Source organism: Anas platyrhynchos, chromosome 22, assembly GCF_047663525.1.
Source record: "Anas platyrhynchos isolate ZD024472 breed Pekin duck chromosome 22, IASCAAS_PekinDuck_T2T, whole genome shotgun sequence".
Classification (NCBI taxonomy): Eukaryota; Metazoa; Chordata; class Aves; order Anseriformes; family Anatidae; genus Anas; species Anas platyrhynchos.
This window is the reverse complement of record NC_092608.1, coordinates 2,521,812-2,549,383: the sequence shown is the minus strand read 5'-3', so window position 1 is coordinate 2,549,383 and position 27,572 is coordinate 2,521,812. Positions and strand designations below refer to the sequence as shown.

At 44.5% G+C, this 27,572-nt stretch overlaps 1 protein-coding gene across 7 annotated transcripts in view; it reads right to left on the bottom strand.

Moving 5' to 3' along the window:
- RERE (arginine-glutamic acid dipeptide repeats) overlaps nucleotides 1-27,572 on the bottom strand; it is a 222,513-nt gene that overhangs the window by 100,845 nt on the left and 94,096 nt on the right. For all 7 annotated transcript variants that reach the window (XM_072026842.1, XM_027443353.3, XM_027443354.3 and 4 more), the window contains 3 exons: nucleotides 7,046-7,151; nucleotides 5,511-5,607; nucleotides 1,972-2,076 (listed from right to left, as the gene is read on the bottom strand). In XM_072026842.1, coding sequence (XP_071882943.1) covers nucleotides 1,972-2,076; nucleotides 5,511-5,607; nucleotides 7,046-7,151 — 308 coding nt within the window. Of the gene's footprint in view, nucleotides 1-1,971; nucleotides 2,077-5,510; nucleotides 5,608-7,045; nucleotides 7,152-27,572 lie in introns of those variants that run through there.

The window sequence follows — 27,572 nt, the reverse complement described above, 5'->3', positions numbered from 1 at the left end:
TAAATAGAAATGCATCTTTGTCGATGCACAGCTCCAGGCTGTTTGTTCCAAGAACAAATCCTACCCCACATTTCCACAGGCCAACTGAGGGGGTGCAAGGCAATACCCAGACCCCTACCCACAACATTGTAAACCTTAAACATTTTCCATCCTTTCCATGCTAAACAAAACACTAAACTACAAAGTCAGATCAAGTTCAAGATGAAGTTTTGTTTTCATAGTCAAGCCATTAGCAGGTTATCATGAAATGTGGTTCAATACTTCTACTTGCAAAAGCCAAATAAATCTCAAGTAGGGAGTCAAAGCAGCAAGCATTGCAATGCAGTAGCAAACACACAGGACATCATTAAGCAGCCTAAACTCAGGCCCTTTTTCAAAACCTACCCCACTCAAGACAAAATGAGCTAAAAATCAAAAAATCTGGCTGTAACCAACTGAAGAAAAGCCCACATTTCAAGAGCTGGCTACTCTGAGCAATTAGCTGATCACTCCGTGCTGTGCTTTGTCATTTCATTGATCCTTTCAGGCTCAGTCACTTTCTAATAGCCAGGAGAATTAACAGCTACTTCTACACAAAATGTTGGTTTAAAAGTGCCAACAACTCCAGCATAAATGGCATTTCACAAAGAAGTCGTTCATTAAAAAGCAACTTGAACACCGGTACAAAGAGTTCATTGAGCATTCTCTCAAAATCCAAATGCATCAGAGAAAAGTGACAAAGTTAAAACAGGGGTCAAGTGTGATGCTGAGTATCAGAGAGCCAAACTTCCTCTGTGCCTCACCTGGTTGGAGTGCTCCAGGAAAACACACACAGATGTTAGAAAAACACTTGAACATAATGTATTTTCAAACATTATAGGATTTCATGGTGTTTTTTTTCCCCCTCAGAACTCAGCAGCATACACCAGCAACATTGCCTCCTAGGCAATCCTAGGGACCTGTGGTGATACAACTTGCTATCGATGTAGTCTCAATCAATTAAAAGAGTTTACTCAATTCAATATCCTGTCTCAAACGTAGGGACACGTAAAACACTTCAGAATAAGGTGCATGAAACCTCAGAACCAAGCAATTACATATGCCCACACAGTTTCTTCCCAACTGCAAGCAGTTAGTGGTTGCCTATGCCCTGAAGCACGAAGATTTGTATCTGTGTTAAAAACTGTTAATCTCCAATGTAACAATTAATATAGTTAGTATTTGTATGCCTATCTAATCCCCACTTAAAATAACACTAGCTCTCAACAGTATCTCTAAAAATCAAAGGTCCACAAGCTAATTACATTCTCGCTATTGAAAGAAACAATTCTGCATTCAGCCACAGTCCTTGCTGAGCCCTATTCAGCTTTTACTCAAGTGCTCATAGAACTACGCCCCTAGACAACAAACTCTTTACGACAGTATTTGTAAGGCTTCTGTGTTTATAGAGCTACATAAATGAAAAAGTTGGCATCTGGACTTGAAAAATAATGAAGATAGTCTAACATCAGCTGGGTTTGCACTGCAGAGCTGATTAAAGACTGGTATGGGCATTTACACATGAAAACATGAACTTCCACACTTAAAAGCTTTCAATACTGTTTCTTAACTTTTCTTTACTAGAAGAAGTGTATGTATTTTACAAAGTATTTTCCAGGGTGTGCCTTTAATCAATGACACCCCTAAAAATCCCTGCTGTCTCTAACTTCTAAAAGAAAATCACAGAAAAAAAAAGGAGGAAATTCCGTTTTGAACCAGTAAGCTATTTACCCAGAAATGCAACCAAATATCATGACCTGCTGCAGTACTGTCATCTCTGTCTCCTGTATGTACCCTTAGCAGGAACAGGTAGCTTCTCCTTCATATTCCCTTCCACCCCTCCTCCTTATCAGCATCATACTTGATTTTAGCTTTTCGTCCCTTCCAAAGTTTTTTTGTTCCTACAGGCTCAAATCTGTCATAAAGGTTGCCTTTAAAAGCCGCTTCACTTACCTTGTCTCTGGATTATAGCCCAGTATGTAGAAAAATGAATCCACTCGAGCTTTAAACTCTCTAGCAGCAAATATGTCAGAGAAATGGGAGATATTACACTTCCCTCTGAAAGAAAGGAAAAATGGTATTAGAATTCTATCCTGAATAACAGCTATTTTAATTAAATACCACTGCAATCTGTTTATAAAAACAGAGATCCTTATGTTCTCAAAAACGTATAAAATTTCATAAATGTAAGCCTGTTTTAACAAACATCCATGTAGATTCTTCCCATGGTAGCAAGGGAAGAAGATACAGTTACAGTGCTTCAGATTATATTCTACAAACATTCATTAATTCTCGTTCAGCCAGCACACAGTCCTGAGGAGCCCCAAATTAATCAGGTAGACTAACAAACAGGATCTGCCCTGGAATCCTGAAAACGTCTTTTTTTTCTTTTTTCCCAAGGTATATACAGTTTACAGATATTTTTTTTTTTTTTTACAATTAAAGCTTTAAAGAAGCTTCAAAAAATTCTATTTATTTTACTTGGGAAGCCAGCTTTTTATTTAAAAAGCTATACAAAACTGCAGTTGAGAAAGTTTTTTTTCTTTCTACTTTGTTTCTATAATACATGAAACACTTCCAAAATGAGAGAGCGAGCATAGGGATTTATTAGCTTGTTCTACAGCAGACTGCTAATAATTATTTTTTAATATAGCATGATAGAGACATTATCCTTGAGGTTGAGCATGAATATTAGCTGCTAGAAGTTGCATCTGACTTCCACAAGGGTTTGCTGGGCTGTTAGGATGCAACAGCTGCCCACGCTCTGTCACCCAATGCACTGCAATTCACTGTAGCCAAGTAAACCAGATCAGGGGAGAGCAGAAACAAATGGGCACAAGCCCAAGAGTTTGTGCTTTTTAACTAAACTTGATTCGGTGCAATCAAGTATGAGATTTTGTTCTGTTTCAGCATGTCAAGCTTTCTGGTATTAATACAGATAGCCTTTTTTTCCACCTGTATTTACTGAATTGTGTTTGTGATTATAAATAGCTGCTGTGGGGCTTATTAAACATAGCAAAAAAGGTTTGCCTCTCTTGGTTATAGCTGAAAAGCACTGCTGCCACCAGCACAAGGTGAATATTTTACCTGTAATAACGGTGGATCTATTTGCCTACTCTTCTCAGCACAGAAGCATACTTCAGCGCTGTGAAAAACTGCCCTAGAAAGTTGGCCAAGATGCTAAGCTTGCTTCCCTTCCTAATCTTTGGGAAGGCTTCCCGGCAACAGTGGCTAAGGACAGCTTGGCTCCGTATCATGAGCCCTTGTGCACATCATCAGCTACTGCAAGAGAGGGAAAGGCACCAGGAGGGCTGGTAAGGTGAGCAAGTGGCTGTCTTGTAAGACCAAATCGATCTGGCTTTTCTGAGAGCTGGGGCTGCAGAACTGTCCCTGTGTCTGCCTAATTCCCAGTCAATTGCCTTCCTAGCAAGCGGCACTGAATCGTGCACAGGTCACACCAAGTTGGACTGGGACATTAACAAGGTCTGTAATTGAGACCTCACACACAGAAATGCTGGAAAACAAACTTATTTGCTAGCGGTGTTTTCCCTTGGTGTCCTGAACCTAGCTCACTTCAAAAGAAAAGGGGTTTTTGTTTTGATAGTTAACCTGAAAATCTCATTTAAAAAGAATTCTGGGGTAAACTGCTTTAGCTTCCTTCCAATAATTCATCAGACAGTCAGTAATAACCATTGTCCAGATGAGCTTATATTAGCTATTTTCATGCAGGCAATACACAGCTTTTCAGAAAAATAGCACTACAGATTACTACAAAGCTTCACCATGTAGGTAAAAAGGCTGTAGCTTTTATTACACATTCCCACAGGAATCCACAAGTATCCTCAAGTTACATTTTTCCACTGGTTAGAGCAGAAGATTGGAAGTTACAGTCACTGGTTTTATTTCCTAGTTTGTCATCAACTCATTGTGTGACCAGAGCCATTTGTTTGCAGAGGGCAAAGATATCATCTCATTTTATAGGAAATTAGAATTTCAAGTTAACCTTTCTTTCAGGCATCACAATGTATTTTGCCTACTGCATGTTCTCAGACTGGAAGAACGCCACGTACGCTTGCCCTTATGTCTTGTGCACTGAAAATTACTTGGAAGCATTAATCACAATTTGCTAAAAACATGCAACAAAATCAAATCTTTATCCTGCAAGAGTGCATCCTCCCAATTATCGGCATCTTTAGGTACCATATACAAGCCTGTAAGAATGATAGAAAGTATGAAAAATCCAAAACAGTGAAACCTTATGTCAAAAAAGAGAAATAAAACGAGCCATCTGAGAGGTGCCTATGCTATGCATTTCCAAACAAAAAAGATAAAACCAAAAAAGGCTGAGAAAGCGACTGGGTTAGGATGTCAGCAGCCTTCACCCCTTTTAGAAGGGAGGAAGAGATTGTTATTTTTCGAGTCTGCTCGGTACATGCAAACATCCATTTAAATCTTTTCTTTATGCAAGAGAACATAAAATATTCCCATGAAAATTCCACACTCAGAGTTCAGATTCCCTGTTTAAGAGGACAATTAGATTTCAGAGTGGCTCCATCAGGCCAGCCTGCCTCTGTTAGCTTGTTCCTTAACACTGGCTACCTTCTGTAACAGAAAAAAGGGCGCTGTGGAATTTCACAGGATTACAGTACACCACTGGAATTTTTCAAGTTTATCACAAGCCCTCTAATATGCAAATCAAAGCCTTTTTTCCCACCCTTGTAACAGAAGTGGCAGCTAGTTTGTCTTCGAGTGGCTTCAGCAAAGTGACTCGGAACAAAGAAAACGTCTCCAGATGGTTCTGGCGAAACACCATCTGAGCATTATTAGCAGGGAGATTATTCAATTCGCATTTTGACAATCTCCTCGCACGTATGGCATGTTGAAAACCTGCTAAAAAATAATGCCTCGCTCTGTCTATTTTAAAACACGAAGTCACAGTGCGTCCCCTCTGCCTGGCCAAAGGTTAGCAACTCCAGTTAAGACCTGAGCAGGCAAAGAGAGCTGCAGCCCCCAGGGAAGGGCAGATAGTCCAGAGAACAATACCGGAGCCCATTACCTCCCGTCTGCACAGCCAGCTTTTAATGGAGCTCTCAGCTGAGCTTCAACAATGACAAGTGCCTCAGAGCAAAGTCTTTAATGCAATTTATCAGGGCTGCATACTAACAGTCACTTTGCAAAGAGCTGCTATTGTTAATGGCAAAATCAAACACAGAGGAGGGAAGGGTAGTATTTCTGTAGGAACTAGCAATAATCTAAATTGGCAATGATGGGAAACAATATCTTCTGAGCAACATTGATTAACTGAGATTAAAATGAGATTGCAGAATTACAGCTCCTTTTTGAACGAGAACAGATAACACAAGTTAATTACTGCAGGAGACGAGGAGAAAGCTGAGCAGTATGCTAATGATCCCCAACAAAACCAGAGACAGGGCACCTCGCTCTGTTCTCATCCATCTCAGAGACGCCACACCACGTCCTCTGGAGCTTACCTGAGGGCAGCAGCATGGTACGTGTCGACATAATCTGAAATGAAGAGCTCTCGATTCTTGATAACTGGGTCTGTAATAACAAGCTCTCGTCCAGAGTCTGCCAGAAAGCAAAAACAGAAAACCCCACCAAGACGTTAGCCGCAGTCTGAAAGCATCCACCTTTGCCATTTGGCAGGTATTTCTTACAGGTCGAAGTGGGAGGATGTTTCTCAAACACACATTGCTCAGCGTTACAATGGCAAACACTTAAATTGCTTACATGGCCTGTGGGGTAAGGAAACCATGTGGTTATTTCCCATCATTTTTACAGGGGAATTCACCTGTGTATCAGAAGGGAAGGTGCCTTAGGGGCACTGGATGGCACCTTATCCACTAACCAGTAAATCCTGTCCTACATGGGAAGAGCTTAGCAAATTTATCACTGACTTTTGGGTTCTGGGTTAACATTTTGGTTTGCATATTTTATTTCTAGCCTTCAATTAAATTTTGACAGCACTGCTTAATGCTCCAACAGATACACATTGGCATTCATAGTCAAATACAGAAAACTCAGCATTAACTAAAAACTAGAAGATAACTTTTTTTCTATGACTTCTTTAATGATAACCCTCAAAAAAGGCACAAAAATACTTTTCCTCATCTACAAGGGTGCCACATAAAAAAGCAGCCACATTATCAATAGATGTGCACTTTTTGACATTGTGCCTCTAACATATTTGTTAATAGTCTCAAATGAATTAGTGAAAAGTAATTTTTGTGCAGCTTTTGCCAAAGACACAGGCAAAATGTCCTTAATGTCTCCAAAAACACGAAGTTATGCCCAGCTTTGTACTGTCATGCATCAAAAAGCTGCTGTGTTGCATATGTTAAGCATCAATTTTGCTATCGTAGTTCACCTTTGAGCATCTTCAGAATCTTAACAGTTGCCTCAAGGAAACTCCCCAGTAACAGTAGAAATGTTATGTCTCCCCTAGAGGCAGGAGATAAATGACACTGGAATATGTACTGAAGTTTCCTCCTCTGCTGCTATTAAACCCAAGACCACGCTTGTTTTTGTAAGGAGAAAAGGGGAGAACTCAGCTAAGGTGTTTCAGTGACATCACTTACTGCAGTATTAATGAATGTGAGCACTCAGACGTGCAAGGTAAAGCTTCAAAAGGAGTTCTCATGACAGTACAGCAGAATCAAGAGAAGAGATTCACTATTTCTTTAGACAACTTGTCTCCGGACAGTTAGGTATTAGTACGATGTCCAGAAGAGCTACAAAGCATCCAACGTTATTTTTCTTTTCCAAGACATTAGTCTAATACCACACAGATTTAAATCATACCTGAAAGACATCAGATTATAGCTATGGTCACAGGACATAGCCTGGTTAGGACAAAGCAAACCCTATCAGCCGCCTTCCAATGCATTATTCTCAGCAAGAGTCCTTGCTTCACATCCCTCTGCAAGGGTTCTTACTTTCTGGGCTGTTAAAACTTCACATTCAGAGTACAAGTAAAGAAGGCGTTCCTCTAGAGAGCCTAACTTACCATTCTCATTGTGTCTGTCCTGAACCAGATGCTGATAGACTGAATCTGGGACTTCAGACTGGCGATAGTACCATTTGACATTCATAAGGAGATGGTCCCGTTTACTCTGAAAAAGAAGGTCTAAAGGCATTACTAACAAGGAAATCAGACCACAGCTGACACAATCTTCTACAGTACAAAATCACAGAAGATCTGAGGTGAGACTCAGAAGGGAGGAAAGCAGATTTCTATGGCAATGAACCAAGGGCAGCGTGCTAATGAGACAGATTGACTTTCAACCTTAGAGAAAACAGCGATCTACTCCGTTTTCATGCAGCTCTATCTCTATGTCTGACTGGTAAATAGAAGGGAGTTATTCGCAAAAAAAAAAAGAAACCGAGAAGAAAACAGATCATAAAAGGACTTCAATTTTTGGCCTCCTGCAGCATTATCTTAGTTGGCTAATTCCTACATATAAAATTAATTTAGTGCCAAACACAGGAAAAAACACCAATCCCAGCACAATTCAATGTCACCACTCTTAACTGTTGTAACCAGCAGATACCAAGGACAGATGGTTTCAGACATGACCGTAAAAGTTCCCTACCACACTCTCTTATACAAAAGAGGAGGAGGATGCTCTTCAATCCCAGTAATTACAGGCTCTGGCTGCTTCTGTACCTACCTCCAAGCCAACAGCAAGACTTACACAAAGCCATCTTCCTCAAGGGCTCCTCCTCTATTTGAGAGCCCAGCTACCAGTTGGTTGTTCTTAGAAGGAAACCAGAACATAAATAACACTTGAAAATAATTTTTAGATCAAGTCATTACAGAGTCTGCTCCAGTTTATCTTTGAAACTCGTGGTCATCGACTCTTCCTCCTACCCAAACACTCGGAGTTCCTCTGATTCTTCCCCCAAGAATGGGAGGAAGGCTGAAAGGGAAACGAGCATTCCTTCGGAGTGATGCAACTGCCAGCACCGCTGGGTTTCTGGGCTATAGTTCTCTGCACCCCTCTAAGACCAGACTTAACACTCCTATTTAACAGTTAAATCACAGGTTATTGGACCAGGGAGCTCTTATTGTCTCCTCTGGCCACATCAAGTCTGGTTATTACAACCATTTCCACCATTTATGCTCAATAGAAAACATGAAAATCCTCCCATTAAAGGCAGCTCTTGAAGCCTTTGACTAAAACCACACGTAATACCACAAAAAAACTGCTAGTGGCAGCATTGTGCCAGAAAAAAGTTTCCTAACTAACCCAGCACGACCACATGTGCTGTGCACCAAGTGCCTCAAAAACCACTCCAGACCACACTGAGCTTATTTGCACTGTAGGGAAGAAATCCCATTTCATTTATTTCTTTTTTAAATAACACATTTTGCAGTTTAAAGACAACAAATTTGTCTGATGCTTGGAAGAAATCAAATGGGCGAGTCTGGGAGGCAAAAAGGATTTATGCTGCCTGCTGAACAAGGCTCTGTGCATCACCACCTCTACGAACAGCCTCCAAAATCGGAAGGCAGAAAGAAATTCCATGTGGATGTTTTGTTACCCTCCTAAGAGTTCATAAATTGCATTAGTGCTAACGAGGACTGCGTGTTACAAAGACAGGAAGCATTATCTCAGCGTTAGCTTCGCTCTGCAAATTCTCTTTGTTTCCTAGCTGAGGAAGAGCACCCAAAGTGTGCGACACAAAGCCAGGGGAGCAGTCACCAGGCATCACTTCGGTGCTCTAAAAGCAGCCCGTTGGGTGCATGGGGACAGCCTGCAACAAACAAGCTCTTGGGTCTTGGTCCTCTTGGGTTATTCAGCACAGCCTGCTGTCTTCTGAACAACAGCTCCAAGGAGCACAGTAAAGGAGAACTAAGTGCCTACGCATATTCCTTCTCCCAAGAAGAAGGAAGACAACAAAATATACTAAGTTTTGGTGGTGGTGGTGGCGTATTTGAACATAGAAATGTTCAGAGGTTAGAAGAGAAGGATGGCACATACTGATGTTCATCTACAAACCAAATCACTGCAAACCTGAGCAACCACCAGCAGGCAACAGGAGAGATGTGAGCTGAGGGAAAGAAGTCCTCACATCCTAGCCAACAAGAGCTGGTCACGAAGATGACAAATGCAGAGAGGGATGAATGAATGGCTTCAGCCTCCGATGTACCCTTACGGTGATTCTGCTACAAGAGAATGGTTTTGGGGAAAAAACAGAAGAGTGACGATGTCGTGTGAAGGCGCATCCTTCACTCACAATATGTGAGAACACGTTACAGCAAAGGGAAGGAGCGAGGGAGAGATCAAAACTGTCAGAGGCTTTCATCATCTTGACATCCCATACAGAGCTACGAGCTGGGAGGTCACGGCTTTAGTTTGGATTAGGCCAAGACTGTAAAGGAGGTGCAATCACTCAGCTTCCCTGTCTTGGTTTCTTGGTACATCACAGAAGAGCACAGGGCTCTGAGCAGCTCTGGGATGAGGCTACAGCCAGCACTTACCAAGCATCCCGATAGACTTGGAGAAAAGAAATTTGGGGCTGAGGCAACACTTCTCCACTCGCTGCTGTAAGGCCCACCTCGTTCTCTCCCCTCTTTCCAAGAGACCCTCCCAGTTTGTCATCAACACAGAAAGAAAAGGTTTTGGCAGCTGCTGAAGACACTGGTCACTGCGTGCAGCAACCTCCTATGCTGGTAACTTATCAAACACAAAGTTTGTGAAGCTGGTGCTTTAAATGAATTAAAAGCTACAAGGAGAGATGAACACAGCTCATCCAAATGAGTACACCTTAAACTATCAGATTAACACCCTTCGGAACAGAAGGCAGCACCAGGCAGCAGCAAACACCACCACCTGTAACCGAGGTGTGCAAGGAACCCTTTTGCTTTTTTAAAACAAAAATCTCTAGGCTGAAAGAAATAAAAATATTCTACCAAAGCAACACGCTGCTCTTTGTGCTCTGCTGGTATCAGCTGGGGCAGCTGGGTGGGGAGGGTTTTGGGGTTTGTTGGGTTTCTCGTTTGATTTGTTTGGGGCAGTTATGCAATCAAAGCTCCTTCCTAAATACCTTTTAACCATGATTGCTGCTTTTTGTCCAATTAATTTAAAAGCTTCATTTTGAGAAGTATTTTCTCTACTATCTGCCATGCACGACTGGGGGGTTTTAAACCCAAAGTTTCAATTTTCCTCAAAACACAGAGCGTCTGTCGGAATCTTGTGCTTCACATTTACATCCTTCCTCGCATTCCTAGACATGCTATTTTGTCAGCCAGCTCTCTAAATATGTATGTCATTTACAGAGCAGACTATCCTCAGAGGTGTCAGGACGCCAACTTCTGTGATAGACTAGTTATTTTAGAGCGACACGAACACAAAAGAGCAAGTGTCCTCTAGTTTATAAAGTGTTACTATATATTTTTTTTTAACACCATTACATGCGGAGACTGCAGATAGTCGCATGTCAAATTCAGACTTGCAGAAATCACAGAAATGACAAGTGCTTTAAAGTGTCTTTCAGCTCTAAATAGATCCCTGGTGCTACAAATCTCCATTCTCCCCATAAATAAAAACACTGTCGCTGCAGTGCTCACAAAGTACTCACTTGGAGGGGAGGTTGATGCTCTTGCTCCCCCCCCAACACATTTTTTTTTTAAAGCATGAACCAGTTTTGGACATTCAACAGGATAAAACCTGCAACTGGATTAAAGCATCCCAGTCCGCCGACACCTGGCCACCCATTTCAAAATGAACCTCTTTAAAAGGAAGGGGGGAAAATTAAAAGGAAGGGAGGAAAAAAGTCCTGCGGGTCCTCTTCCAAGCCACCTCCGTGCTGATTTCCACAGCATGTGTGACAACTCCAAGGTGCCAATTTCCTTCTAAAGCACTCAAAAACACAGTTACAGCACATTATGATTCCCCTCTGAAAGGCTTGCCCGGTCTCTTCCCAGGGTTATGACCAACCTCGTTGTGCACATGGCCACAGATGTCCTGCAGATCCTCGCAGAGGGATTTCAGCAGCATCCTTCATTACTCGCCCTATTTAGATCCCCTGCTCAATCACAACTAGCTGGGGAAGCAACGCACCAAATGCTGGCGCTGACAGATGGGCACGCTGGAGTGGGCGAGCGGTGGCTGCTTCAAAGAAACAAACAGCAAAATGGAAACACAGAAAAGAACATCTTTCCTTTCCAACGTGTTTTCAACAATGCATTTTTTTTTAATCAGAAAAGAAAAATCATTTTTTCCCTATCAAAAAAAATAAAAAATGGTGTGATTAATTCTAAGCTACCAGGGTTCTCGGCATTATTTTAATAGATGTTGAATATTTTAACAGTGACTCCACTGCTCAAAATAAATGCCTCACACTCACAGAAACTCCAGCCCCACAATGCTAGTTCAAACAGAGATACTTCATTTTTAACGCTGTAAATTAACCCACTCCTTTGGGACAGTGTTTGTCGTCCCCCCAAAATTATTTTCCTGCATGCGAGCAGCCCTAATGACGCTCCGTGACACTGCAGCAGCCTGCCTCCAATGGCAGCAGTAATGGGACTTGCTGTGGTTATCGATCCCTCAGCCTTCCCTGCCAACTTGCTACCTGTATTTCTACCACTCACTCACTCCTGACATTTATTATCGGGGTGGGGAAGGGATCAGGAGCAGCCACACGAGATCCCCCGGGAAATAAAGGGTGAGGGGACACCTGCGAGACCATTTGGAAAGCAGGAGCCACAAACACAGCCAGGGTCACTTCTTCCACTTCGCTGCAGCACGTGTAATTTCATGCTCTCAGGATATCTTCTTCTGGGCTGCTTTCTAATTAAATAAGAAGAAATCTGAACAGCTGCTGAAGCCAAGGAAATCCAGCTTGGAAATGCAGAGGTCATTACCACAACCGAATGTTATTTTTGCAGCCTGATTATTTCATTTAGCTGCACGCATATTACCAGCTATCTGCAGCACTTCTTCCAAATGGGAGCACTGTCCAAAAGTGCGAGCCATCGACGTGCATCAGGGAACCCAAACGTGGCACAAGCGCAGGGCGATGTGCTCTTTAATCCCCTCCAACACGAGGACCCCCGCTCGGCTCCTGCCCTCTTAACCCGGACCGACACAAAGCCCGCAACCTTTCCACCCGTTAGCGTTATCTAATGACTGCTCCAGCTACAAGAGCTTTTCTAATAGAAACATGCCTTGATGGCTTATCTCGGCGCACAAGGCAGGCCACAAAGCACCCTCGGCTTGATTGAGCGCGGTAATGGCAGGCAGGAAATGAGAAGGCTTGGTTAAGCCGCGGATAATCGATCAGTGTATTCAGTCAAGTGTGAGCTGAGCTGGGAATAAGCTGCCTGGGGTATCAAATATTGCTGTTTCCAGGGTAAAGGCCCATTTCTGTGATCTATGTAGGAGAAAGAATAATTTATTGACAAAACAATACAGGATTTTTTTTCACCGTGTCTTGCTCTTGACATTTTGCGATTGTTTACAGCAGGAATTTCTCTGGTGCCCCTTTTCTTCACACGCTGAACGGATGAAACGGCTTCTGGGATTCATGAAGTCACCTCCGTGTGCTGGGAATTAATTCAGCCTCGTGTACAAATAACTCCGGGATGTAAAACAGGGCTGTGCCTTGCCTTCCCCTGAACCACCAGCCCATACCCCTGCGCCTTCGGGGATGCGCCACTCCCGGGGACTCTGCAAGGAGCACGGTTCCTGGGCTCCGAGCTGCTCTGCACTCCCCAAAACATCTCTTCTTCTTCAACATTTGAAGCAGAACTGTTTGCAAACACTCTAAGCAGTACGGCCAGGTTATTTGCAGACAGTTGCTTCCCACAGAAGGAGAAGGGAAAGGCAGAAAGCCCTACAAACACACCTGTAAGTCAGCCCCACGTACCCACGTGTGAGTAGGAAGCTGCCATCTGCTTGCCTGCACCTTTCAGCGCTTGCTCGGCACCGACCTTCCTCTGCAAAGCCCTAAAACACAACTCCTTAGTGCACGGCTCGTTTTGTGCACTGAGGGGAGATGGATGCGTCGCCAGGAACTCCAAATCCAGCCACCGAGGCTGAAGCCTTTCTAAAAACACCAGGTGATGTGTTACTTAGCCGCATGTTAATTCACGGGAGCTGCCATATGTTGTCTCCAACGTGGGCGGTTTGGCATTAGAGTTGCTAGACGGTCTTAGAAAAAAAACAACCTAGACTTGAGATCAAAAGAGGCACACTCGAATCCCGCTGTAATGCCACGTTAGGGACACGACGGGTTCAGGGCAGCAACACCAGGGCACGTATGGCCTGGTAAGATGAGGAAGACCCACCAGAAATAGCCCACAAATAGCACTAGGGGTTGGCACTGGCCTTAGCGAATTAAGGCTGCCTCACAGGGATGTAGGTCAGCACGGGATTTCGTTGTCCTCCAGCTAGATGTGCTTTTAAGACAAAAGCTCAAACCAAGCTGAGTGCATTTCCTCTTCCCTCTGTCTGCTCCTCACAGCCCTGCCCCCCCAAAATCCCTACAGAAATCAATACAGAATAAGAGTTACCAACCAACTCTTGCTTTTTTTTTTTTAGTGCCACTCATAAATCTTCCCTTCCCCCACGCTCTGCTTTCCAGATGTCCAAAACATCCGGAAATAATTCAGCCCGAACCAACCCCGCTCACCCCAGAGCTGATACGCCGCTAATTCAAACCAAAAGGCGACCCCGCACCGCTCCACCCCGGGGCCTGGCTGCGTCGGGAGGCTCCCCCCATGCAGTCAGCTCACCTCCTGCAGGCACCAGCTACGTGCTCACAGCCTGGACACAACCTTTGGTAGGAGATGGGGCACATCAGCCATGCTCTGAGTGGCCAAACAGTCCTGCAGAAGAGCAGGGTCAAGAAGGAGGCGAGCTGAGCACTGCTATAGCCAGACCTCAGGGAGGATAACCCTCTCTAGCCTGCCGGCTGTAGGACCTTGCTGCAGACCTGTAGAAGATGCTCTTTCAGTCCCTCCACCCTACTTTCTGCTCATTCTGTTCTCACTGCTTTGAAATCCACGTCCTCTCGTCATCTGCTTCCCAGCGAGCCGCAGAGGGGTGCGTGTCGGCAGGTCCCCCCGACGCTGAGAGGCCGACACTGCTCGTGCTGAACGCCAGCAACAGGATATCAGCCTGTGGGTTAGGCACCATATGAAAGGGAAACACGAGGAACAAATGAAAACACCACGAGACAAGGAGCCCCTTCCTCGCCAGGACCTCAGCCCCGGAGAACAGCTGTAACAAGCCGCTTGCCACGAGCCACCAAGTTACGCCTGCCTGCACCTGGGGAAAAAAAATCTAGAAAGCAACTGAGAAATAGCAGGCTGAAATGGTGTTCTGAGGTTTTATTTGAAATGTTTTCAAAGGACAAGTAACTACCTGAAGTCTTGTCCTTTTACCATATTTCTTAATGGCACAGGGCCATTAAAACGTAGCACAAAGCCCCCTGCTGCCTGCCGAGGCTGAAGAACAACCACAGACGGCTCCTTGTTCCCTGTGTCCTTGCGATCCCACTCCCCAACAAACCATCATCCTCCTCCGTGAGATTATACACGAGGCCAGCTGGGACCAAGCAAGAAACAGCTCTTTGCAGTCTTTGCCTGAGTTATTTGTGTTTTTGACCCAAATTCCCAAACCATTTTCTTCCTCACCGGCACTTAGAAGTAAATGCCACATTCCCTGCTTGTAGCTGGTGGCAGGAACAGAGGACCAGAGCCACCTAAACCTCACAATACATCAATTATCAGAGATTAAATATATATTCAGTCACAGGCCTTCAGCAGCTGAACAACCCAGAAAGCTGAACTGAACCCAGCCTCATTTGGGTTTTCAAGGAGAAAAAAAAGGACGCGACTCATTTTAGGTCACGACCACAAGAGATTTGTGCATTTAAAACAAACGGCAGTGTTTCCACCATAAACTTTTTAGCTTTACTAGAAACAAAGCTGCTTTCTGTGGCAAGACCCAGCAAGTTCCCTGTTTACATACAAATGAAATGCACCTAAGCACACCACCACCCTTGTAACTCCTCTGCAATTCTGACATGAGATAATCTCATCTCATGGAAAAAAAAAAAGAAAAAAGCAGTTATGCTTAAAAACCGGCTTGCTTAAAATCAAACTATCATAAGATCTTTGACGAAGGTTCCGGGTCATTGCTTACTATCTCATTTAAGCCCTCTGTGGTATCTTTCTGCTCCGTTTCCCTTTTATGTCCTTTGAATCCCATCTGTGGTTCACGGTGTCAGAGTAACCGCAGCGCCTCGGCGCACAGCTCCCCCGAGCAAGCCTGCTTCAGCCTAGCTGCTGGGGCTGGAAGGCAGCGTGCCCACCCACCTCACCGCCTTTAGAAAACCCTCTTGGGTTCAATAAAACCTTCCCCTTCTTGACAAATGCTCCTTTTTGGGTGATAACAAGCAGCCACCCGTGCTACTCCTGCAAGTCCCGGCCTGCCTGGGGTGCAAGAGCTGTGCCAAAGGACTTGGCGATGCTCAGGACACGGCGTGGCTACACGCAGCCACCACCAAAGTGATGAAGATATCCCTTCTCCACCACCATTTCTACTGGTAGCACAGCAGCCCTGTGCATAAAACATTTGGCAGGGTGGCTGCGACCCTCCTGAACACGCTGCCTGATCGCACGGCTGTACATCACACGCACCCCGTGTCAGGCATAATAAGGGAACAGCTCCCTAACAACTCATGGCATTACAGATGCATTTAGCTAATCATTGAATATATGCTCTGGTAATTAAATTCCATTAAGGTGTGTGGGGTTTTTTTGAGCATTATCCTAAAGAGGAGCAATAGTGAAGCGAAGCTAGCATTGAGACCACGCCTGACACTTGCCATGAAGTCACTGATAGGGCACAGCTCACATCAAACTGCTCAGCACCACCAGCACCATCCGTCCCTTCCACTAAAACAAGCAGCACGCAGCCGTGGGACCCTTTGATGTCATCATACGCAGTTTAAACAGATTCCTCACCTTTTAAATACCAAGGGGCAGTGTTTTCTTGAACATCTCACTAAGGAGGCTGCCTTTCACAAAGAGATAGCGAGAGCTGGGAGGATAAAACAATCAGCAGACCGTTTACTCTGCAAACCCAGCACGGGGCTGGAAGGGTCACCGGGCTGGTAAAATATCACCTCGTCGTCTGGGGGTTGTTATACCAGAGGAAAAATTAAGGCACCCCCGCAAACTGACCCACTTGGGTTGCAGGCTGGGTTTTACATGATAGAGAAGACAGCAAAAGAGACTGAGCACCAAATTACTGCGGCTTGACTGTTTGAGCACACAATCAAACGCTGTTACTGAGAGAAAGCCAAGCGTACCTGGAAGACAAATAGCTGCAAGGTAAATGTTTCCTCGGGCAGCTTCTCAGAGGATGTAACATTTGCCTGCGAAACGGTCGCTTACCGGAATGTTTGCATCCTCTAGGAAACCACAGCCACCACGTGCTGCTGGAGAAAAAGCAAACGTCTTAAACCAGGAAAAAAAGCACGTTTTCCACTCATCTCGGGGATTGGCTGCTAAACACGGCCGTGGCACAGCCTTGTTAAAAACCACGCTGTCAGGAATTATCGTGAAAGAAACCAGAGCAGCTAGGTGAGGGAACAGAGGAGCAGCCTTAGAAACATTCCAGTTGCAGAAGACAGGACTGGAGCGTACTACACAGGGGTTGTAGCACAGACAGGTGCTGTCTGCCACCACCTCAGTACCTAGCATTAGTAACACAGGACCTGATTTTTTTTTTCTTTGTATTTATATGTAAATCAGCACTAAATAAATATACCCAGGCCCACAGGCTGCAATCTCATCTAAACCGCTAGATTGGAAAGATGTCCTCCATTCATCTGGAAATAGCCTGATATTGAAAATGCTGAAGTCACAAATAACTACACTGGAGAACAAAACGGACGTGTTTACCCACTACAAAGGGAAAAGGCTCAAAGGAGAATTTAGGGGGGGGATACAAAGGAGAAAACCCTCCTGCGGGTGCTGGAAGTCATGTGTGACCAGACACAGGACCAAGATGAAGCACAAGGCAGGAGAAACCTGAAACAAAGGCACACAATTCTTCTTAACCATAGGGTACACATAGCAGGGACACCAGCAGCACCCCCGCTGGAGTTACGAGTGGAGTGAACGCAGTCAGGCGCTGCAGATCTGGGGCTCATCATTCGTCTTGGGCAGCACCACACTCACAGCACTACAACGAGACTAAATGAAGCTGCTAATAGCTGCCTTCTTCAAGCAGGCCAGGCATTATTTCAGAAGGAAAATGCTTGGGGAGCAACTGGTTGCATAAATACAGTCCTCCTACAGAATTCCCATTATTTTACTTCTTTACCAGAGGCACCAAAAGGAGCCCATCTCTGCCAAACGCAAATGCTCAGCTCAGAAGTCAGCAGGTACCGGTACTGGATGTTTGCACCTGGACCATTTTTTTCTGGGTACAAGGCTTAACATGAAGCATGTTATCCTAGCCACTTTCTTTAAGAAGTCTGAAGAAAAACAGGACACCTGGTAACAGATTCTGTGTGCAACCCTCACCTGTAACCACAGAACCTGGCAGAGTACCTTACAAAAAGAAAAAAGTCACATAAAAAAAAACAAAACACCTTAACCAAGTGTTACTAAAACTTAGGGGAATTTGGGCAAAACCTTGTTTGACTGTTTTAGAGATAGCTTATTTAGATTACTCTCGTTATTTAGATTACTTTCCTTTTATCAAACACCATTTTCTCAGCATGACTTACAAAATTGTTTTGAAAAATCCCCATCAGCTTAGTTCTTCAAATCGCTTAAGAGATTATATAGCACAACTGGCTGCTCTCCCCCTCTTGGAGGCATACATTAGAGAGCAGAGCCTCCTTAAAATCAATATTGAAGCACATGTTTGTGAAGCTCGGGCACTTGCCTTGAGTTTTGGCCACAGCACCTCGCCGTTTGCCTGCCCAGGCCAACACAGGGCACGTGCTGCATGCTCTGATGCTTGGAGAGCTGCAGGAACGCTGCTGGAAACAGAGGGAAGAGGAGCCCCAGCTCACTGGGAGCCTGACCCCAAAGGTGTGCAGCCACCTGAGCACTCCTTACCTTCGAAGGGAAATCAAATATTCATGCCCTGGCACCAGCTACCCGGCGACGAGCCATTTCCCAGCACTTACATTACTGTGAGCTATAGCACTTGTCCTCCAAGTGATTCCCGATGAGTACAGTAATAAATGAATCTTTAATATGATGCAATATTAGCTCAAATTTAAATATTTACGATGCCGTTAGCATATTTCAAATGCAGGCATGCTCCAGCTACTCCCTCAGCTGCTCATTTTCCTGGTCCGCCGCCGCCTGTCCGGAAGGATGCTCGGTGGGCTGACAAGCACACACAAACCACGTCTGAAATCGGTATACAATTTTCACAGATTTCCTTACAATTTGCTTTAACTAAAGCAGGGAAGCACTCAATCACAGTCTACACAGGCCATAATAATATCCTTTGATCATGAGCACAGCGCGGGGAGCAAGAATTCTTATATTTATGAGCAATTTTGCAATACAAATATGCAAAACACCACAACACATCGGGACCAGAAAACCAATGCCTTGAAATAATAGCTTCCTTTTTTTTTTTTTGAAAGCCTATTTCTCAATCTTTTCAGCAACAGACGCTCTGAAAAGCATCCAAGGGAATGCCTTTCTGCAGCTCTCTCGCTATGCCATATTATATATTATGCACCTTCTTTCTGTCTCACCGGGTCCTAAGGTTCAGACATATCAAAGCACCTAAAGGACCTAATTGCCTCTTTTTTCTTTTTTTTTTCTTCCCTTTTTTTTTTCTCCTTTAAACATGAAGAATATGAAAGCAGATACTGAAGCTGGTCCTTGTTAGCAGGCCCATTTTCATCTCTTTAAACTCAAAGAGAGTAATTCCCTTGAAAATTGTCACAGCATTTTGGCAATCCATAAAGAGGAAGTTCAACAGCCTTAGGTCACTAATCATAACTACAGCAGATACAGAGCATAAATTATGTCTTAATATTTCACAGTAGTGAATCATGTATATTCTTTTATCTTAATTACTTGATTCTTTCTATAAATCAAATATTCCAGACATGTTTGCAGCCAGTAGGGTGTAAACAGCTGCGGTTCCCTTCTCTAAAGCGTTCATGTTCCATCTCCCTTCCTTTCTGCAAGGTTTTGTGCAAGCCTCATCATAACCATTCCCTCCCATTTTATTTTATGAGTAGATAAAGTGACAAACAGCCAAGTGCCACCTTTATTGCTGCTCCTGTTGCACAGTAAAAAAAAACAACTGGGGAAGTGTCAAGTGGCCTTCCTCTAATCGAGAGCCTTTCCCATACACGAAGGCACAGCTGTACGGATGGAGTAACAAATGTTTTATTAACAGAGCGAGCTACTCTGACATCTCTCAGACACTCCCAGCATTTCACCAAGAAGCACCTTACCCTGTCTCGTACACATGGGATACGCACGCACCTCCCAGGCTACTTCTCCCACAAAATTAGGATATGGAGCACCAAGGACCAGGTGCAAGCACTGTGGGGTTAGCTATGTGAAACAGGTCCATCCGAATCACATCCCCTGGAATTCTCAGCCATAAACCACTGCAGAAGGGATGAATCCCTTTCCCCTCACAGTCATCATCAGTATGAGACATGGCCAGCAACAGCACCTTTAAAATTCAGCGTTGTAAGGAACTACATTTGTTATTTGACCTGCCAAAACCCTCACGCTGGCTCTGACTAGTAATGAATCCACTTCGTGCACATCTTAACCCTAAAAGAGAGCGCTGCTGCACAAATAGTTAGCTACAAAATTTGCGAGAGCAAGACCCAAGTGTTCAACAGCCTTGTCCCAGCTGTGTGTAAACAGTGCGGCACTAAGGAGATGGGTTTGACAACAGAAAGCATTTGGAAAGACGAGATGAATCCTTCCAGTCTCGTCACCTGTAATTAGGCTTTGTACCCCAGCATGCTTTTTAAGGTGTTCTCTTGTCATGTTTTGATTGCGTCACTCAAGAGATCTTTTTGTTACAGAAATTCAGTAGAAACACGAGCTGTATGTTACGCCTAATGTGCTCTTATCCACAGACTGCTGCAAAGGCATTGCCATCATTTAATTCAGCAACAAAGCCAAGGCGTGCTCCCATCTCCAGAAATTCACCACAAATCACAGCGACAGGAGCAGGCTCCACGTCAGGAAGCCCAACCCAGTGCCTGCAGGAGCTCCCAAGTCCTCCCTCATCGCCTCCACGTCAGGAACATTTCAGCTGCTGAAAAACAACTTCCAGAGCATCACTCCTCGAGCTCCTAGTGCCAGAACCTTACCTCTGGGGATCCTTGCATTTAGCTGGATTTCTGTTTTATGTTTGGTGCTGTAATTACAAGCAGCATTTTACTGCTATAAAAAAAGAAGTTTTACAAATAAAAGGAAAGTGCAGTTCTGCACAGCATCCCTGAGTTGTAGCAACAGTACCCACAGGTGCGTGGATCAGATGGTTTACAGAACCCCTCAGGTAACAGATTTTCCAAAAGCTCTCGAATAAAATTGAAGATTTGCTCAGCATAAACCTTGGTTTTTATAATTTTGTGTTGCTTTTAGCCTTAAGATGTGCCTAGAAACAAGGCCCCAAAAGGAATAAGCCAAAAAAAAAACCACAAACCTACCAACAACCAGAAGTTCTGCTTAGAAAGCCGAGGAGGATACTTACGCACTACTGATTTAATTAAAGAGTTATTTTCCTTTTAAATACCCTCTAATGGCCCAAAATGAATGCAGGCTGATTTAAAATCAATCATTTTAATCAAAATTACAAGTTCAAATTCTCCATGGATTGGCATTCAGCGACTACAGAGTCAAAAAACGCACATCCATCACAGCCCTGCTCCCTCCTTGCTCCAAAATCCCAAGCCAGAAGAGCGGGGTTATCTTGTTCCTGCAACACAGCCAAGTCTCAGGGTGATGCCTCCAGGCAGCCAGCCAGCCCCCAAACCCCATTTACGTCCCCAAACAAGCCCTGAGCAGCATGCAGACCTCACGCCTGCCTTCTGGGGAGGATTTGCAGAAGACCTGAAGCTCTGTTGGACCATCACCAGGTGCAACAAGTCCTGAATGTCAGGAAATGGCCATGGAAGAGGGAAGGAGGCGCCCAGCCAAGCTGATGAGGGGCAGGGGAGGCCAAGCAGTGGTTTCTGCCTACGCTCATGTCTCTGCGTGGGTTCAGGTGGAGAATTTCACAGCTGGGACAAGACCAAGCAGGGTGGTACCTCCCCGTGGAGGTCAGGGTCAGCAGCTGGTGGTGGGGCCTCCATCGCATCCTCTGTCCCTGCAGGCTACGCCGTGTTCAGAGCCTCGCTGCTGCCTGTAGGAGCAGAGCGAAGCAGCCCCGAGGTGGCCCTTCCCCAGCAAAAGGCAGGCAAGGAAATGGGGAGGGATGGGCCACGCCGCGATCTAGTGATCGGAACGACATTTCACTTTCCTTAAGGAAAACCATTTCCAAAGTGGGAAAACAAATTTCCTTAATGAGTTATCTCCACCGGCGTATGAAGCATAACAATGTATCTTCGGAGACTTAGTGCAGAGGCAAGAAATCTGACAGTGCTCAAGTACCCCCAGATGACCAGAGAGAAAATTTCAACTTCAATAATCCTAAAGGTCAGGAGCGTTATTAAACATGACAGATGCCCTCGCTATTCAACACCAGAGGACATGGCTAAATCTGTTCCAGCTCCATTTTCTCTTGCTACATGTAAAGCAGCAAATGTACCATTTAATGCATATTTAAAAAAAAAAAAAACCTAGAAATAATATTTTTTCTTCTCCCTGTTTTCAAGATGACAGCTACTGATTTATTTAGCAGTCAATTATCTCAACCCCAGGTGCCGGAAAGAGCCAGGCTTACATTGCTGAAAGGAAACAAGACAGTACAAAAGCAAAAAAAAAAAAAACATGCAAAAGGTGCTAAAGACTGCACTACCATGAGAAATGCCTTAAAAATCTAAAAATATGGGTGAATCAAATGTACAGAAGGATGCAAGTGGTTCCTGTATCTCCCATCGAGCCCCTGCTATTGTACTACATCTGCAGAAGTTCCCACATACAAATTATTAGCCATATTTGTGCCTCTTGGTGAGGCAATGTGACAAGCAATCCTGATTACATACCACCACAAGTGGTATATTCTTGTTTTCCCCGTTTGCAGAGTATCTGCTTTTGTCCTTGGCTCACAGACAGGAACAGGGGTGGGGAGAGCGCTAATGGGATTTGTTTCAATTGCTCCTTCCTCCTTTCTTTCTTTTTTAAATTAGGAAAAAAATAACAATAGCAATTCTGCAAAAACGAGCCTGGGATTTCAGAGCGGCCTATTTTTGTCCCCGCAATTCTCAGAATTCCCTTTCCTGTTTTACACACGAGCTGGCTCCCAAAAGCAAACAGCTTCACAAGGCAAGGGAGCGATTCACTGATCTAAACCAAGCTGACAAGCATCAGCAGCTCCTTGCAAAGCACTGCCTGCCATGGGTCTGATTTGGGGGGCACATAAGGTGTGCACGCAGACCTGGTGGCAACGGTGCAGGACGAGCAAAGGGCTCTGCTGCTCCAGGAAGGGCTTCAGCAGCCTCGCACGGAGGCAGGGAAAGGCTCTTGGAGCCTCTGCAGGGTGAATCCTCGCCAGCCCGTGGACAGGCAGCCGCTTCCCGGGTGGCAGGAAGCCAGCTCTGCCAACTCCAGTTGCTCCAAATGCCCAGCGCTGCAAAACAGACTGGGCAATCACATGGAAAAACAAAATTGTGGAGTGTTCTGGGGGGTGGCTGCTCCCTTCTTTCCCCCAGATGGAACCCATAAATCGCACGGTCTGGGCTTCGGTTGTACAAATCTAGGGCACATGGAGGAAGAGCTGGATTCGAGCCCTACAATGATGTACAGATCGTCCTAACTCCCAGCTGTTTAATCCCTGTTCTTAACAATGCTGCCATCTGTTTTAAACCCCCAAATACGAATGCTGTCTCCGTCTGCAAGAGGCGAGGCACTACCGTGACATCCCAGCTCCACACAAATTGGGTTGGTCGCACCGGTGCGTTACGCTGTGAAAGCTACTCAGAGAAAACAAACCCAAGGAAGCTCACAGAAATCCTGAACGCTCTTTGCTTGACAAAATCATGTCACGGATGAAGTTACAGATCCCTGCCGGCGCCAGCCAGGTCTGACTGCATCTCCACGCAGCCCTGCGTGCTCTGGGTGTGAGATACACTGTGCTGCCTGCTTCGGGCTTGATGCTTTCTGCCCCTGCCTTCTGAAGAAATACGACAAAATTAGACGAATATTGCTTTATTCTGTACCACGTTCAGCCAAACTCCAACACCCACGTTAACCCAGAAATCCAGAGCAGCCTCAGTCCTCTCTCTACAGCTGTGATCTCTCATCTGAGAGACATTCCACATAGCTTGCTAATTTAACACACCAAAGGCAAGCAAATCAATTCAGCGCTTGAAGAGCAGCCTGTTAGCACAGAAGGATTTTTTTTTTGTTCCACGTACGTGCGAAGTCCTAACCCCACCGTGCACCACAGCTTCACGTCTGCGTGAAAACTCCAAGTGTCATCTGGGCAGAAGGAAATCACAGATCTATCGAGGAGCCTGGTAAAAGGGAAGGGAATTATCAAAAGGGATTCATATGCATCTGGAATGATTTTAATACAAAACGCGCCCGGCAAATCTCCCCACGCTGCTGACAAATCACCAGCTGAGGTAAATCCCAGATAATGAAACATCGTAAGAAAGGCTCTATTTAATAATTTAGCCCCTGTCAAGGAGTTTGTATTGATTCTTGTTTTCAGCACAGGGAGAGAATGTTATCTTCAGCCTTACAGCTCGATGACAGCATCAGTGAATTTAATCACTGTGCAGCTCCTGCCATGCAATCCTTAAACTGTCACCTCTGATTCTTCATCATCCCTGCCACCTCCCTCCAAAGCCCTCTCTGCCCACATTTTCATACTAATCCCCTGCCCCACGCGCGCCCCACCGTAATCACGGCGGCATTTCAATCTGCTCCACATTAGACCTAACAGCCAGTCTCATTTGCAGGCTAAATTTTTGATTTTAAATAATTCAGCGCTCCTTCAAACGTCTCATTCGTCTCCCTCTTCTCAGCGAGGCGGCTCAGGATCCTAATGGCCAGCGGAGCTGGGCTGAAGGCAGCGGCTCGAGCAAAGGGTTGGAGCAGAAAGGAAATCTTTCAGCCTCTCTTGGCTGCAAAGGGGAGACGGAGCTGGAGAAGCCAGGATCTCTATTAATCAGCATTTTTTCCACACCAAAATGGAAAGGTCAAGCTGCCTCGTAACCGGCCAGGAAAAATTAGCCACAAATTAATTCAGCTGCAGTTCAGGAACAGAACGTCGATTCATCTGCAAACAGAACGAGGCTTTTAAATACATAAATGCTTGTGGCTACAGAAACCTCACCCAGAGATTTGCATTCAAAAGCATCGGCTCCTATAAAAGCGCAGGGAACAGCAGATCCTCGCTTTACCATGTTTCCTAAAACACGAGGCTGCATGCAGGAAGAATACAAAGGAGAGGAAGCACGCACTGCATAATTTAGAAAAACAGATCTCTTAATTTTTCCCTCCTAATTCCCAGGGAGATGCAAGGCTTTCCATTTTATAACCCTTTGGATCACAGTAAAATGATCCCACAGGCCCTCCCAGACAAGGTCACCATACACAGATTTTCTATTACAGGGCACTAGCGGCATTTCACAACTGTCTTTTTATGCACTTCTGCCTTTCCATCCAGCCTATAAATTGTTACAAGGCCCTGGGGCAATCCAGCTGTATACTCCATTCAAATCAGGCTTCAAGGAGAAAGCGCCACAGTCAAGATGCTTCAATCAAGTAAACACACAGGCACAAAGGGCAACTGCATCACAACTAATAATGTTTTCTTTTATAGGGCAAATGCACCGTTTTTCTGTTTTAAAAGCACCGCAAGTTTCTCTCTGATGCTCAGATTCAAAGTGTAGCCCATTAGCATTTTAAATGTGACACCAAATTAAGTCGAAACACGATAAATCAGAGGCATGCTGCTAGAATCCATTTGCTGCTTGGGTTCTCCCTCTGAGGGAAAAAAGGAAAACCTTAAAAAGGAAATCTGGACTCATTTATCAAACGCTGGAAATTCATAGCAAAAAAAGGTTTCAATGGGACAGGATTAGAAGGCAGATTTCTTATTGCCACTACCAGAGGCAAGGTGTGTTTTATTTGCACACGTTAGCGTGGATCACAGGCAGCGAGCTCGCTGGGAACACCACCAGCGAGCGGCAGTGCTGGCTGGCAGCGACCACCCTTTGGTATTTCTGGTTGTTTACCCAACTTCTCACCTCACCTCCAACTGTTATTGCAGAGAGAAGGCACGAACTACTCGCCTGTCAGATCCACCTTCCCCTTCTTTTTGGACAAGGCTTTCTTCCCTTTCAACTTAGAAGGAAGCTGCAATCGCCTTTGTTTCAGTGAATTAATTAAACTATAATCATAATGCTTGTAAATAGAATAAGCCGTGATTACCAGTGCTCTTACTGGGGCTGGAAGTTGAAATTGAGGCAGTTCCACATTTTGTTTTGCTTCTTTCTCCCACAACACTGGTATTGAGTCAGCATTCACCGGTGATCTCGGCATACAGAAGAGCATTTCTAGCACCCAACATTCCTTGCCTGACTTCATTTCAGTATCAGAAGTGGTAATCAAAGCTGGATACACATACTTTTAGGTGCATAACTAAAGAAATCATATTTTAAATGCACCTACCACTGCTGTGTCACATTTAAGCCAACAGCTGGTTGTTTGGGAGCGAAGGCATCTCCTACAACCCAGAACCATCTCGGTTTTTGGCCATAACCCACTGAAGCAGCTCTGACGCCTCGCCTGGGGTCCTAGTGCTGAGCATCAAAAGCCATCTCAATGACCACCCTGCACGCGTATTAATTGAGTGGCTGCATATTAATTGGATTTTCTTCCACAAGTCAGTCATCTAGGTTGTAGTCATGTGTTCATATCATCTGGAAGTAATCACAATCAACATTTTAATTAAGATAAAGGCAACGGACTGAATTTTAGGACTTGTTACCATTAACAAAGAGATTAAGAGAAACTTCACTTTAAAAAGATTATAATACAAAGAAAAAAAACATTAAACACTATTTCATTAAAAACTACAACTACGAAGCTATATCCTCAATCTGTCGAGAAGCCAAATCCATTTCGTCAAATGCCCTTATCCAAAGGGAATCCACGCAGAAAGTCTATTTTCAAAACGTAGCCTTTAATTAAAAAAGAAAAACATCTTTAAAGGCCATGGTGGGGGAGTAGGGGGTGAAGAAGCCAAAAATATTGGTGCATGAAAGAGAAACATGAGTGCCTGAGCAGATCCTTAGCTGTGTGCACAAGGAATTCAGGATAATGATCTTCTGCCAGAAACTCGGAACAAGGAGATCAAATGGATCCGGGCCAGGTCTGACTTACTCTTGGCAGAGCTTAGACTTCAACTCCTGGGCCACAATAATATTAAGATCTTTTATAGGATAAGTAACTGAAATCAGGCTTAAATCTGAAGGACTACACGAAGTGACTGAAGAGACGGTATCAATTTGGGAAAATTAGCTTTTGGGGGAGGAAGCAACAGTTGATTCCCAGCTACTTATTTCAGAACCACTGAAGTTCAAAACCTCAGGGTCTGAAGACAAATCATCTCTCTTCACTCACTGTTGATTATCAACTAAAATAGAGCCCAGTTGTTATTCTGCTGTCTGTGTATTTGTAAAACCAAAACACATTTAAGAAATCCTCTGTGAAGGCTGTAGATTATTATTATTATTTTTAACATTTTTGACCTGAGCCAAATTAAACCAAACAAGAAGCATGCTGGAAGAGAGAGCATCTTCCCCTCATCCAAGCCCTTTCATAACTTTGTGATGACCAGAAAATTTGTGTTGATGACAGCAGCGGGCTGCTTTTGGAAGGGCTGCATTGTTAGGAATTCAGCGGTACTATTGCAGAGCTCAGTCAAAAGCAGCAGGCTGCCATACAGGGGACATCTCAACACACACAGCCTCGACTGTGGTTTGCACACAGAAGGAAGAACTCATCAGTAAAACAAGGGGGAAAGATGTTTTAAAACACGCAGCTCAGCATTAATTGCTTCTATTTTATTGACCTGCGCATGTAATCTAAACCCCAAGCTGTACGACTGTTCTAAAACAAACAAAAAATGGGAAATGAACCCGGAATTAAATGCTAAAGGATCCTGTGTTGTTTTTGTTTTTACAGTGCTACCTTACACCATTTTCCTCCTCCTTAGAGCTGTCCAAGTTATGTCAGTGACGCATTAAAGCCACACTACCGTGCCCTTTTCCAAGCTGCATCCACACAGTCCAGCTTTCCAGTTGCACTTTGCTGTTTCTCATGAAAAATATCTGCAAAGTAACTGACACCGGGCGATGGCCAAGCCAAGCTTAACAATAAA